Source organism: Rhea americana, unplaced genomic scaffold, assembly GCF_003343005.1.
Source record: "Rhea americana isolate MKP2758 unplaced genomic scaffold, rheAme1 scaffold_22, whole genome shotgun sequence".
NCBI classification, from domain to species: Eukaryota; Metazoa; Chordata; class Aves; order Rheiformes; family Rheidae; genus Rhea; species Rhea americana.
The window spans coordinates 2,253,232-2,268,173 of record NW_028186329.1 but is presented as its reverse complement, the minus strand read 5'-3'; the positions used below and the strand labels follow the sequence as shown (position 1 = coordinate 2,268,173).

The window sequence follows — 14,942 nt, the reverse complement described above, 5'->3', positions numbered from 1 at the left end:
AAAGTTCAAAGAATTACTATGAGGTGTTTCTACCTTATGACAGATCTAAATAAATGGTGCAAGAATGACAATGTTGCCATAAAAATGTCATAGAATTGCAGCTCATTTCCCCCTCTATCAGTTCCTTTCTCCTGTTCATACTTGGGATTTTATTTGGTGGTAGGGGCTGCTAGGTCTCTAGCTCATTCCAGAGAAGCTATTTAAGTGCTATCCCAAAGGATTAGTTTTTCAAAGYAGTCGAGTTTTAATTATTCATACGGCAGCTACAGGACTTTCAACCTTTAACTTCTCTCATTCTAATTACTTTTCTTGTAATTATCTCTAATCATGGCACTGGAACCATACAAACGAYGAAGCAAGCAGTTTCCTTCAGTGGACAAAGCCAGCATGTATTTTTTCCTGAAGCTTCTAAAACTGAAATCATCTCCTGACCAAAAAGAATCATCACCAAACTCTTTCACCCACAGATGGCAATTCCCCAGATCATTCCCATACCATCTTTCAAATTCAAGGTAAGTCAAAGCAAGATCTGGACATTTTTCAAATACATCTGAAATAAACAAGGGAAAGAACAGTGTTTCACTTCAGGTCCAAGAGCAAACACTCATGAGAAATAGAACTGACTGGGATTTTTGGTAGAATACAGACAAAATATTTCATATTAACTGAAACAATCCCGTTTCCCAAAGGAAAAGAAATACAGAGTCTGGTGGAGTTTTGAGGGGGATAAATTCCTCCGATCCAGGATGACATTTCAGAGAGAGCAAATACGATAGCTACTCAGAACATGCTAATAAAGACTCTTCAGCAGAGTGCAATAGAATCACTTTCAGCTTGGTGGTCTGCCAGATTTGAAGGATATAAAGCTGCCCCACATTCCAAATTAATGCCCTAGAGTCCAGCTTATACAGCTGGTCTGTCTCCAGGTCATTGGAAATTTAATTATGTACACAGAAGTCGAAAGAAAAAAAAAAACATAGGGGAACAAAGAAGGGAAGAGAGACTTTTTCTCTATCCCTTTTTCAAGCCACAGGAAAGATCACCTCTCCTATTCTTCACTCTCTTATTTTAGATTGAAATGACAGGGAGAGTGCTGGAATTATTGATGCTTTTGTGATATTATCCACAAAAATGACAGACCTAGTTCAAACTTTCTGATAGGTACTTAAGCAAAAAAATATTTTCAGAGTTGTTAACGTCAAATGTAGTTTCAAATACCTGCCATAAGCGGCTACTATTTCATTTTAATTCCAGAAAGCAGGGTTGTTTTCATTTTATAACAAAATGCAAGGATTAAATACAACTGAAAAATATATAGTTCTTTCAAGTTTCGTCACAACTATCAACAGTGATTCAGAACACAAGAAAAATTTTCTTCTTAGAGTGAATACATAACTCATAATCTAGATGCTGGAGAAAAAAGAAGTTCAGTTAAAAGTATTTTTTATAATTGCTACATTCATCTCATGGGCTTATTTTGAAAAATTAAAATTATAAAATAACTGTAAATTCATCAGATGAACATGAAAATGCAAGGAGATAGGCACACAAATGTAGCCGAATGTTTAGAGCACCTCTACATACATATACAGGAGTATATGCAGAGATCCGACTATTTCTGAGCCATGTTAGGTTAAGTACCAAAACCAGCCCAGTTTTGACAGCTGTTAGCACCAAGAAGCAGGATTCATCAGCTCAGGAACAGTGCTACACTAGCGCAGCCATATTGCTTGTGAAAATCTGCCTTGTTCAGTGCTGTGTACCATACACATACAGCTGTACATACATCTTCCTGCTGATCAAAATCCATCTAAATCTCATCTGAGCCTAGTCTTTCTTCTTGGATAGTGTCTCTGAAGGCCTACACCCACCCAATAAACACAAGATGGACAGATTAGGATGAAACTAAAAAGTCTRTTCAGGCCTTGGGAGAGGCTGGAGACTGGTGGTTTTATTTTAAAAACGAACTTTTATTTTTGGGATGCTAATTAAACATTGCAATTGTAGCAAAATCAAACATTTTTAAACTTACCTTAAAGCATCCTTAAAGCATTGTGAAAATCTCCAGTCTCTCCCATGTTTTCAAAAGCTGAGCAAYATTAGCTTTGTCATAAACTATGTCAGCAGACTGGACTTCCTGCTGGGAAGTACAGCAGTGGTAAAATGGTAGTGCTTATCATGACATGCCAAAAGAGAAGACACAAAAACAGGAAGATGTGTCTAAAAACCATTTGAAATGTTGTTTTAATATTCAAATTTCCAAAAAAAAAAAAAAAAAAAAGAAAGAAAGCAAGCGTGTTATCAGGTAGATTTGATTAATATGGTATTCTGTTAGCAACCTGGAAAAGAATTTTCGTATCTGAAAAGCACACAAAACTTGTTAAGCAACTACCAGTCCATTAAAACATTTGCACAAAATCAAAAACAAAGGCAGTAACAGGAAAAGTGACGTGCACAGAAATTTAACTTGTAATACCTTCATGTTAGATGCCTCAGTTTCCAGTTTTGTTAGGTGATTTGAGTTGTCCTCAAGCTCTTGTCGAAGGTTGGAGTTCTCCATCTTTAATGCCTCAACTTGCTTTAACAACTGATCATATGAAGCTGCAGCCATCCTGGGCTACCCTCAACCCTAGAAAAATAACAGACAATATTAAAATTAAAATTAAACATTTTTTTWWAAAAAAAGCTTACATAGACATAAAATTACATCTTATTCTTTTCCATTAACCACTCAATGTTCTAAACATTTAATTTAAATCCATTAAACCAAGCAATTAAGGCCTAGAATTAATGTCATTTCAAAAGTATTTTTTAGTGAGCTTCCACTTGATACACATGATTCAGCAAAGGAAAGAAGCTGAGAACAATTGCTTCAGATATTAGGGGAAGTAAGAATTCACAAAGGAAAATCATACCATCACACAAAAGCATCGTTAATATTAGCACTTCAGTTACAACAAAAAAACCTAAGGAGATAATAGACCATATTTAATCATTTTTGAATAGTCAACAAGCACTGTCAATGATATGTACAAGATGCTGACTGATTGTTCACGTATTTTGTGAAGTGGAAGATAATCACAGATGCCCAGAACTCCTTAGAATAACATACACTAACAGAAATGCTGTGCGAAAGGAGAACAGTAAGTACAGAGCAAGTCTAACAGAAAAAAAACATTAAATGTAGTAGTGATGGATCTTCAGGATTAGAAGTTTTACAAAACACTTAAAATAAWTATTCAATGTATTTCCAACAAAAGAAGTGGTTATATTGTACAGTGAAAAAGAAAGATGAAGAGCTTTTCTTAGTATCTCAACACTGAAAATACAAAAAAGAAGGAAAGGTATGTTATATAAACTATGAAATAAAAACATCGAATATATGACTATAGTGATTTTGTCTGTAAGTCATACCTGCATTTTCAGCAATATTTTTGGGGGGTAATATTATAACACAGTCCTAAAACACTACCACAATTATTCAGTCATTACAAAGTAGCATGAAACAAATATCCTAATTTAACAGATAAGATTTAATTTTTTCCCGTTTTCCAAATCAACAAACCATCAGTTTTCATCTAAGAAACAATATGCAAGATAATGAAAACTTGGCTAACCACATCTGAAGCACTTCAGCTGAAGCTATCAATTTCTTATTCATCGGTTATTCAAGATACTAACAGGAAGCCCAGCAAATCTCATTGTAAGAATTTACTGAGCAAGCATAGGACCTCAAAGGAGGAAAATACAAAAAAGCTTACAGGACAACATATTCCCTTTTCACCACTGCTATAGTGCTTTGGAAAAGATTAATTAGGTCATAGTTTGAATTTCTCGTGCTCTTCCAGGACATACTGCAAAGGCAGGTGGCAAGGCGCCCAGCGAAGGGTGCTGCCGGAAGAGCCGTTCCTGGACCCTCTCGCCACGGCTCGCCTTTGCAACTACAGGGTTGTTACCCAGGCAGTGCCTAGGTAAGCAATTTCACTTGCTGAGACACCGCTTAATTGAATTATTCTCCAGCTAATTAAAAAGTAGGTAAAATCAGCCCAATGGTTGGACTGAGTTCTCCTATTTAAAATCTGAAAACCACATTTAATCTCTTAAACATTAAAGAAAATATAAACAAATAATATGAAAAATGGGAACAATAACAAAAGTTATACTGCTTTTTGATGCTTCTAGTTTACTTCCTGTTCAAGAAACAGATCTTTATGTTCTGAACATCTCTCATCATCAAAAAAAAGACCAAGAAGCTGCCATTTGCGGAACAGTGACTTCATCAACAGTACAAACGCGCTGAAGAAAAAAATCCCAAATAAATGTTTATTTTTCATAATATGGTCACGCTGGACTGGAGAGCTCAATTTCCGAGAACTGACGGCAGCCTGAGACAACTGCTCTACCGCATGGATTCTGCGCTCTGATCATCAGCCAGTTCCACCTAACTGGCGGAGAGCCRTCAAAGTGTGCGGTAATGAAAAAATAGGAAAGAAAGGAAGAAGAAAAAAAAGCGAGCGCGCTGCGTGTATTCCCTTCCATGCCTGTATTTATTTGGTAAGCACTAATTTGCCACTCAAAGAAAACCCACAGCTGTAGTTTACATTTCTTTTCAGATCATCAACTACATGGACAATCCTGCACAAGCCCAAGCAAAGGTGCGTAACTAAAATGTTTTTACTTCAAATYGCTGTGAATTAGTATCGCACGGTATTGACAGCATCTGTTGTTTCATATGAGGCTCTGGGATCRCACTGTGGAGGTAATTAACTTAAATGTTCATTTGTCGCACCTCTGACATGTTAGAAATACACCTCAATTATATCCCACATTTATTCATTTACATCTAATTGACAGAGGCTGCTGGGTGCCACGTGTTTGACCAGCGCGGCGGTTCCAGCTAGAGTATCTTTTTCTTACATAATGTTAACTGGTGGTAAACATGAAAGGACAGGTAACGACTAAAATATCAGATTCTTCCATTTTCTGTCCATTCCGAGAAATTCTCACTCGAGCATTTGGAAGTCAAAATAATTTGCCATATTAACAGGATGCATAAACKCAAAGAAGAAAATGGAGAAAAATGAATGAGGACCTCAGCAGAACAGCAGCAATTGGGTGGCTCCAATTTTAAAAATGAAAACAAGCTTAAATGCAGTTACATTAAGTAAGAGTTATGGAGGGGGGTTCAAATTTTAAGTACTGCAACTTACATGAAGTGYCTGCCAACTCTTGACAAAACCAACTTTAAGGTAGTATTTCAAAAATAAAGAARAGTTTTATTCATTATGTATCCACTATTAAAGATTCACTTATTTTTCTCCTCCCTGCCAAAATCCACCAAAATTCTCTAAGCTGAAGCACTAAATATTGAATGGTTTCAAATAAGTAAAATAAAAGGCCCATTCATCAAATTGGTAATTTCAACTGATGTGATAAGACTCAGAGCAGAATTCAAGATTGGCTTTAGGCAATCCCATCTGCTGCTATCATTCACTCAGCATACTAAAACTGGAAGCACGATCTCAAAAATSTGAAGAAAAATACATTTAAAAATAATGAATTTGTTATCATTTTTCTCTCCTGATYTCCCTCCTCTTGTGGAATGTACTACTTTTTCACATTATGGGAGTGAGACCATGTTCTACCTGAGACCAGGAGTCACTCACTGATTTATTCAGATGTGAAATACTACTATGCAGGTTTTCAGATCAAAAAAAAAAAAAAAAAAATACTGGGATTAGCTCATTGCTAGAAGCTAGGTAATCCAAAAACATCTTCAATTAAATAACAGATGTTGTCCTTGATGACAGTAAGTTACATTTTTCACAGTTAGAAAGAAAACTCACTCCTCAGAAGTAAATTTTGAGCTTGGCTCAAGGACAGCATTTTATTTTACTCTCCATTAGTGTTTAATTCAATTTTCTTGTGTACTCTTATTACAGAAGAAACCCAAAAGATAAAAAGAACCCACAAATGTTCTTTGATGGAATCATTCATTATGAACAACACCGTTATATCAYAAAATATAGACTTCACATCACAAAATAATCCGTATATCCCAAAAAGTTAAATAATGAATCTTTTGTTAATCATAGAATCAGTAAGGTTGGAAGGGACCTCTGGAGATCATCTAGTCCAATCCAAAATATCCAACCCAAAAATGACTAGTTTGAATGTCTTATGCTGAATTTAGAATTCAGAATACAAGCACAAAGTCAAATACCACATTTCTATTCCTTGAACCACTCAAATTGCAGAAACAAAAGGAAAGATAAATGAGGAAGATTAGCAAAGCCATTTAGGAGAATTCAGCAAAGTGTTTCATAACTCCACACAATGGCACAAGTTATTAACAGAGAAATCCTTATAGCTGTCAGTAAGGTCASTATTTCTCCAAAAGCACATGACAATTTAAGTAACAGATAAAAATACTAYATAAAAAACGTTTCCAAGTCTAGAGATGACCCGAACTGAAGGGAGAGGCAACAYGTTCCCTGGCTACCTGAAGCCCAGCTGAACACCTAGAGCTGGCACAGGAAAGACTTACTGGGACAGGAGCCCTATTTTTCGGCGTTCTCAGCCCCACACAGCTCTGACACTTGTTGCATGAGTCCCAGCTACAAGCATCACCTGATAGCCTGCAACAGCGCTGAGAAGCAGTCTGAAGGGAAGAGGTCTAAGCTGACGGACGCACCGTGGGCCAGGCAGGCATTGCATTGCTTTTCGTGATGCTAGAGAGTCCCCGGCTAAGACAGGCTGCTGGATGCTTGAGGGGTTTATGATCCAGCAGAGTACAGCACTCCTTGGAAGCAAACGGACATAGACCTCCTCAACCCTTCAAGACGATTCTTGGTTTTCCCCCCGTAAAGGAAGGGCCAACAAATATTTGAGGCTACCCAAGCTGACACAGTAAGCTACTTTTTAGAAATGACAGATCTAACCTACCCCAAACGCAGCACAGCATTTAAAATGGTGCCACACACAAAATCAGCTACGGTTATCAGAGAAATTAGTAGAAAATTGTGAATAGGTAAGGAMTAATTTAAAGACAAGATCACATTGGGCTATGCTGAAAGCAGAACTACTGGGCTGGAGACAGGTTATTGGTCAAGTTCCTCAAGAACTAGCCTGTGAGAGGTGTTATTCAATATTTCACTATTGACCTTGGCACGAGAAGTGGCAGCAAAGTTTGACGTCATAAACTCAAGAAGCTTCATGAGATCAGAGGACTGGAATACCATATATAAAGAATTTTATGACCTCAGGAATGGAACAGTAAAAATAGGATAAAGTTAAATAGCATAAAATGCAAAGTCCTTGATGCAGGAATCACTAACGAGAGCTACCACTATTAGCTGGGATCTTGTCGCTGGAAGTAATCAGTGGAGAGAGGACTAACCTGAGCCTTACCAGTCAGCCAACAGAAAGCCACAGTACTACCCACATGATACTAACACAATGAAAACAAACCTAACCCCTGGAGTTAGTAGGTCATTTTACAAGATAAGTAATATTTGAACAAGKACACTGTGCACAGTTTGGAGCAACTATACTAATAGAAGTGAATGTAAGTGGGTGCATAGAAGATGCTAAGTGATCAGGAGACTAGAGGCTCTCCTGTATGAGAACAGACTAGCTGAGCAAGCCTTCGCTGCTTCAGCAGAACAAAGCCTGAAGGACACAGCTACATCTTATAAATATCATTAGGGAAGAAAAAACACTTCAGAAAGAGAAAAATACTTATGTTAAAACGCAGCATTGAGAGAACAAATGAGTATGAATTAGTCATTAATGAATGTAGACTGGAAAATTCCATTAGAAGTTGTAAATTCAGAAATATCCTTTCCTAGCTGACTGCACAGGAAGGAACTAGACTTAATTCGGAAATCCAATCTGATATTTCTAAACATATATACAGAAGAATACTGTACCTATTTTCATTCCTACAATCCATTATATCAGCAGTATTCAATAAAAATTAAATTGCTTCCCTACATTCATCTGTATTCTTTTCTCCACCATTCCATCTTTCAGTGTCTTTTATAATAATATATGCCAAAGTATTTCACAAGAGASACAGTTACTTCATTTTAAAATTGGAGAAACAGAGCCATAGGTAATGCACGACCATAAAGCCGGTTAGGCTTTCCAACGCTGAACATTGTGGACACCTTTCAGCATTTAGTTTGCAGAGTGGAATCACAAGGCTCAATTAGACACTCACTAACTGTTCGACGTATTGTGAACAAACTCCTGAAAGTTAATGCTCAAAATGGTTGTCGAAATAAGTTTCACTTAGGCATCCAGTTACGCAAATGCTGTTAAGGATACACATCCCAAACTCTGCTTCTCTTCTGGAAATAGATACCTACCAACAATGCCAGACTAACACTCGCATCAGATCGGAGTTCAGATCCCCAGATTCTTGGTTTTACACTCTATAATTATTCCTCTGGCTACAAAAAAATGACTCGATGTTTTAAACACAGAAGTGGCGGCAGCAGCAAAGGAAGAGAAATTGATAGCATCTCCCTACCCATTTCTTGTCATTTCTTAGCAATCAGAACACTTGCCGTAGGGAAAGACTCAAACTCGGGGCCCTCTTCAACCAGAGGGCTCACAGCCCCCTATTCCCTCCCTCGCTGTAGAGCCCACAGTAAAGCAAGAAACAGTTTACACTCAGCCCTTTGGGCTGAAGCTGTACCACTGCATCCGTACAGAGAAGCATATTCAAAATTCATGGSGCCAAAATCAGTTTAATCAAGAAAAAATAAGACTCTTCAGGTATGARGCCGCTACACTGGGGAGTTGAGTGGTGAAGCAAGATCATGAATTCTGAGTTCTTACATCTATTTTATACTGCACCTGACCCAAAGCAAAATGAACAGCCCAGGGCTAGGGAGTCAATTATTCTGCTTCAGAGTCAGGCCCCCTTTCACACTCTGCATTTCATTTTGCAGAGTGTTTCAGAAACAAATGGAAGACTGCAGATATCCTTGTTACCAGATTTACTCCAAGAAATAACTCTCTTGGGATGCAGGCTTAAACTTGCCCAAGCTAGAATCCAGGACTCCTAGCTCCCTGACCTGTACTCTCCTCATTAAGAGATTTCTTCTCTTCCATCTCCTATCAAAGTAAGGAGAAATTATGACAAGACATCTCACTACGCTCTACTGAATCAGTAGCATACATGAATACACATATCAAAGGAGAAATTCAGCTTGGATACTTTTTCATATATTAAAACCAAAATTAATCAGCAGCCTAAATTTATGCAAATATACTRTTAATATTTAGATATACATTCTTCTACTTCAAGAAAATTATACAAGTAAAAACTATCCAGCAACCGGGAATTTTGACAAGCTCTTTTTAGTCAGAAATCCTAATAAAGACAGGCAAAAATACCAACATTTTCTGAAAACTTTGCTTTGTATTAATAACAGCATGGGTTTTTTTTCTATTTGATATCAATAAGCTTATATACTCAACATGTCCTGAAGAGGTTCAGCTCAAAAACCTCAAGCTCAACAATTTGTGATATATTAATTAATCTCCTTATGAAAATATTTCAGACTCCATTACTGGTTTTCAGTCATACAAGCTATCATTATTACCATAGCTTTCTATTTTTATAAAACAACTTTTGCAGAACAGAAGTCTAGTCTTAGCAAAGTCTTAGCATGTCTTTTCTCAACCATGTGGTAAAAGCAGAGTATGCCAATGCACTCTATAGTGGCAGGAAAATTTTCATTGTGTAGTTTCTCTTAAAAATTGCAATTCTTGCACCTAAACTATAATATTYGTGAACATTAATATGGTCAGAAAGGACTATCAACTCCGATTTCTTTCAATAGCCACAGATTTTCTCCAGCTACCCTATACTAAGCCAACAACCCRGCCCTTGTTATTTTTTTACCATTCTGCTGATTTTTGTCATTTACTCCCAGGTGACTGATGGGGAATTGTTCTTCAAGAACAGATCACATTGAATTCAGGAAAGAAAATAAATGTATGTAGTGGTAGACCGTACTGTCAGTAAAGCATATTTTTGAGGTTTTCCAATCAGTTACTTATTCATCCTTCGAATACATTTCAGAAGAGATTTTTCTGAATCTAAGGCTTCTGACTTGCAAGAGTGCCAAGGCTGGGCTGGCTGCAAGGGGGCTTGGCCCAGCTGGCTGCCCTACCCATCTCCACCAGGGTCCCACCCAGGCAGCAGGGGAGGGCTCAGCTGCTCAAGCAGCAGCTGCTGAACCACTGCAGATGGTTCAGCTTGACATACTAAGGTAATCTGAAATAGGTGTCAGTTTAACTTAATATGCTGGGCCGTTAACCACAGTGGTGCAGCAGCTGTTACATGAGCAGCTCCAGAAGAGGGGCAGGGCTGACAGACAGGGGCAAAACRCAGCACAGCTGTTCCAAGGTAAGCCAGCCCCACACATTAATTTTAGCTCYAAGTGTACAACTTTATATGGTTACCTTTATCAATACACTTGAAACCTCAAAGTGAATCAAGTGAGGTTTATTTGGCCATACTTATTTTGAACATATCAAACCATGCTGACTTGCATTAAMTCAATTTTTCTGTTGACTTAATCCTTTATTGGCTTTTCCACTATGTTGACTCTAGGTTAAATGCTCAATGGTTTATATATATATAGCTGTGTTTCTGCTTCTCCTTTTCTTCTTCCTTTCTTTTTTTTTTTTTTTNAAAAAAAAACTCTAGCAAACTAACAGCACTCTTCTTTTTTGCTGTTTTAATGATTTATCAAAAACAAGTATCCTTGGGCCAGAGACCAACTTACTCAGTTCAGTCTGGGGCAAGTCTTCCAGGCCTGCTGATTTACAAATGCTTAGCCTCCATAGGTGCTGTCTAATACTTTCCTTGTGCACTTGCTGACAAATACTCCATCCCCTGCAGGTGATTAAAACCCATTATCCAGATTCTTTCCAGAGAGTGCAAAAAACCCTATTTCTGCCTTTTCCAGCATTGCTGTGAACAATTTTGTTACTTCCACCTGGTGGCAAGCCTATGCCTTACTAAAATGGCTTTTGTTGCTAATGTATTTAATCCTCCTACCCCTCTTTGCATCAAAGAACAAACCTCAAAACTTCTGGGCAGTAGCAGGCAGAGAAGAAGTTATTTGTTTTTCATCTGRGCTATGTGGACACACAAACATGAGGAGAAAACCCACGAAGGGAACAGCTGTATTACAAATCTGGTACCTTCATTTCATATTCCCATTCATTCTGTGTTAACATACCCAGATACATCAGCCAGAGGGATATAGGAAGAAGTGGAAAGCAACCATCACTGAAAGCTTTTTCAGTTGTTCATGAGCTTGTTTTTGCAATGGRGACTTTGATGTCACTCAGTGACTTGCAATGTATGCAATGGTATTTTTTTAGTAACATCCGAAATACTGAAATCAGAAAGTTACTCATAAAATGATATGAAAAGATAATCCCTAGACCAGGTGCCCTCTGAATTCCCTACTTTGGGGAAGGGCGTAGGTGTTTTTTTTTTTTTTGGGGGGGGGGGGCAGGGGGCCATGTAGGAAAAACAAGGCCCAGATTAAAAGCTGTTACTATTATCCACTTCCTAATAAAATGTATGAAAAGGTCAATCCCTTTAAAAGGGGATCGWGTTCAACTTTCCCTACCTAAACCTCAGCTGCATCGAGAGGATTTTCTTCTTAATTTTTCTATCTMTCTCTCCATGAAGGTTAGCTTTGTACAGTGGAATAAAGTATTTAGCTGTTAATATACCTGACCTTCCTAAATCCTTTCAACTGTGGGCAAGGGTGAGGGTTATGCCTCCCCCTCTTTTTTTCCCTTAAATGCATTTGTAATTTGGGAAGAGCTTTAGAGACACTGGTAGATTTCAGGACACTGTTCCTCAAGTTCAATAACACAGGAAGTATGCTACAAAACCTACAGTGCGCGAACTTCTGAAAGATGGCCAGAATTTTGTTAATCACATGCCAACGCACAACACTCTGGAATACAGATATTGCAGAATTTCATATGCTCTGTCCTAGCAATGACTGTCTTCACAGTTGATATTCTTGCCCTGTACTCACCAACCATAATAATAAGCAGCYACATCATCTGTTTTTCCTAACCAAAATGTAACTTGGCACATAAAGGTCCCAAAATAATAAACGATCCATGTTTTCTTCATTCTGTGAGAGCTGGAGGAGAAGGATGATTATGATGGCAGTCTCATCTGAACTCTGAACTGCCTTGCTTGTTGTAGGTCAAATATGAAGGGTTTTGTGTGTTAAAAAAAAAACATTTAGAAATAACCTGACATTTAGGATTTTACTAAAAAATGCTAACAATCCAAAAACATTCAAAATAACACCACAGAAAAGAGGAAAATCCATAAGTCATACATTTCAGGCTATGAACAGCCAAGTTGAGCTTTTATCACAGTGTCAAGGAGAAAAAAAATTCACTTCTTCCTTTAGAATTCTAGGTTGGGAAGTTCCCTAGCTTATTAGTCATGCTGCATTCAGAATACGACTGTGAAAATACGAAACATGATTTGCATTTAAATACCATATCAAACACAAAGCAGTTCAGACACCATTTGAATCATAACTTATATTGGACCAAGGATGATTCACAAGCCTGCATACTCATTCTTCGTGATGATCATCTTCGCTATTCATGGCCAACTGTCTATGTGCTCACTATATATGACCTTGCTGCTTACTTTCTTTCTCCTAATTTTCCAAGAGTCCAATCCCAGCAAATATAAGCTATTAAAATTCTGAGAGATCTCTTATTCTAGCTGAAAATACAAACTGAAACCATTACCATGAAATGAATTGGTTTTAATAAAAAAAAARAAAGAAAAAGAAAAYGAAAAACTATTATGTTAAAGAAAATATGGAAATATCTTTCCACATCAGGTGATCTATCAGGGTCATCTTCAGGGTTTGCTTCAGCGCCTGAGGCAAACAGAAGACCATTTGTCTTACAGGAAATACATCAGCATCTGTTCACACGGGTCCTGTTTGAATTTTGGAAAACAACTAGTTGAAATTYAGGTTTTCAATAGCAATAACTTATAGTCACAGCACATCATCAGCATCATAGCCTATTTTTAATACAGTTTCATTACACTTGTGAAAAGTAATATATTACATTTCATCAACATAAGTACTAATAATTATAGCATCCTATGACAGAATGTATCAGAACACACATCATAACCAAACAGTCTGCAGAAATATTTTGACAAATACGATTATGTGGATTTCAGGGGAAAGGTTTARGAAAGTCTGCAACTATAAATTAAAGAACTTAAAAGCTATCTTTTATTCATGCTACCATTTTTAAGAGTGAGATTGCTGCTTCTCATAGCAACTACTTAGCTTGTTACASAAAACAATACCAAGACTGTCTCTTTAAAGGTCTAAAAAAGCAAAGGAACAAGCATCACCATAATAATTGTTGCAATCACTATCATGCTTTGTCATTCTCTTTCTTTTCAGGAAAAAGCAGCCAAAACTCCTTTGTCATCTTTTATATCTTCTAATATTTGAGTAACTTAAATAAACATTCAAAACGTTTTAGGACAAGCATCCAGTATCACCAATTTACCTTCTAACCTTAAGTATTCCAACTGGCAAGTCCTCAACTACTATTTTAAAATTTAATGCTGTCCGGAGCGTATCTCACTGACAGATATCCGACATCCATTCTAGAACAAGTGCATGGCCTATATGGCAAATGCTTTTTGAGGGGATGCTTAATACAAAACAGAATTTCAATATCTGTATTTCCAAGTTTTCTTCATCAAAGCTTTTTCACACATTACTGTATTTAACAGAACTAAGAAGGAAGAAAAATATTTTACCAGTTTCTTGTAGTCTCCTTAAAAACATGTAAGAGTCTGCTTCCAGGAAACTACTTTCAGTGCTTATATTTAGAGTTATTTTCCCAAAACTGTAGTTTTGGTAAGATAATCAGAAGCCTATTAACTGCATTATAACTAATAAAAACACTGACTAAATATTAAACATATTTAGTAGAAAGAACGTTAAGGAGCACTTCCCATGCAACAACAGAGTGAGAAAAAAAATTAAAAAATGAAAACAATCTATACTGGATTTTTCACATACGCACAGCAATTCAGTGAAGGTACCTCCGCACCAGTGGAAAAGCTGCATGCTTCCTGTTACACCTTTAGAAGGCATCTTTCAGCATATGACTATCCAAATCAAACTAGTCCAAACTGGGTTTTGCTGATGCCTTGAAAAAAATTCTGTCAAAGGAGAAACGCTCCCTATGGTTCGCAGCCAGAGTCCGAGGCCTATGCGGATGGAAAGCGTTTTAAATTTCGACTCAAGTGATAAATACAACCAAACCCAACCGAATCGTTCGGCAGCACGTTCCTCCTCCTCCAAAACCCCCCTATCTTACGCCCTGGCAGGAGCGGAGCGTTCTGCCGGCAATGACCTAATTACTAGAATAAAAAGCTGCATATCTGACAAAGAGAAAGGAAGGACCCACGGCTTCATACATAATTTATTAACATTTCCCAGCGCATTCAGGTTAAAGCACGGATCCCGGCGTCTCTTTGTGATGTTAAACGAATTTTTGCGGAGCCGGGGGACCCTCGGGCGGGCGCCCCCGGCCGCGGCCCCTGCGCGGGGACGCGCTGCCGCAGCGCGGCGGCCCCGGCCGCGGCCCGCGCTACCTGCCGCCGCCGCGGGGGCTCCGGCGGCGGCGGCCGCCTTTGTTACGCGGCCGCGCTCCCCGGGACACCGCGGCTCCCCCCTCTTCTAGGGCAACAAGCCCCTTTTCTAAAGCCTGCTCGGAGCCACAAAAGCCGCTTTCTTCTCCCTCCCTGTCAAAGCCGCGCCGGAGCGCCGCAGGCAGCCGCCCGGCGGCGGTGGCGGCCCGCGCTCCCGCCCGCCCCGCGC

General features: G+C 38.4%; 1 protein-coding gene across 2 annotated transcripts in view; it reads right to left on the bottom strand.

Moving 5' to 3' along the window:
- The window catches only part of APC (APC regulator of Wnt signaling pathway), an 81,727-nt gene that overhangs the window by 60,273 nt on the left and 6,512 nt on the right, over nucleotides 1-14,942 (bottom strand). For both annotated transcript variants that reach the window (XM_085305359.1, XM_085305360.1), the window contains exon 2: nucleotides 2,477-2,629. In XM_085305359.1, the coding sequence (XP_085161485.1) occupies nucleotides 2,477-2,611 (135 nt within the window). In that variant the 5' untranslated portion in view covers nucleotides 2,612-2,629. The remainder of the gene's footprint in view (nucleotides 1-2,476; nucleotides 2,630-14,942) is intronic.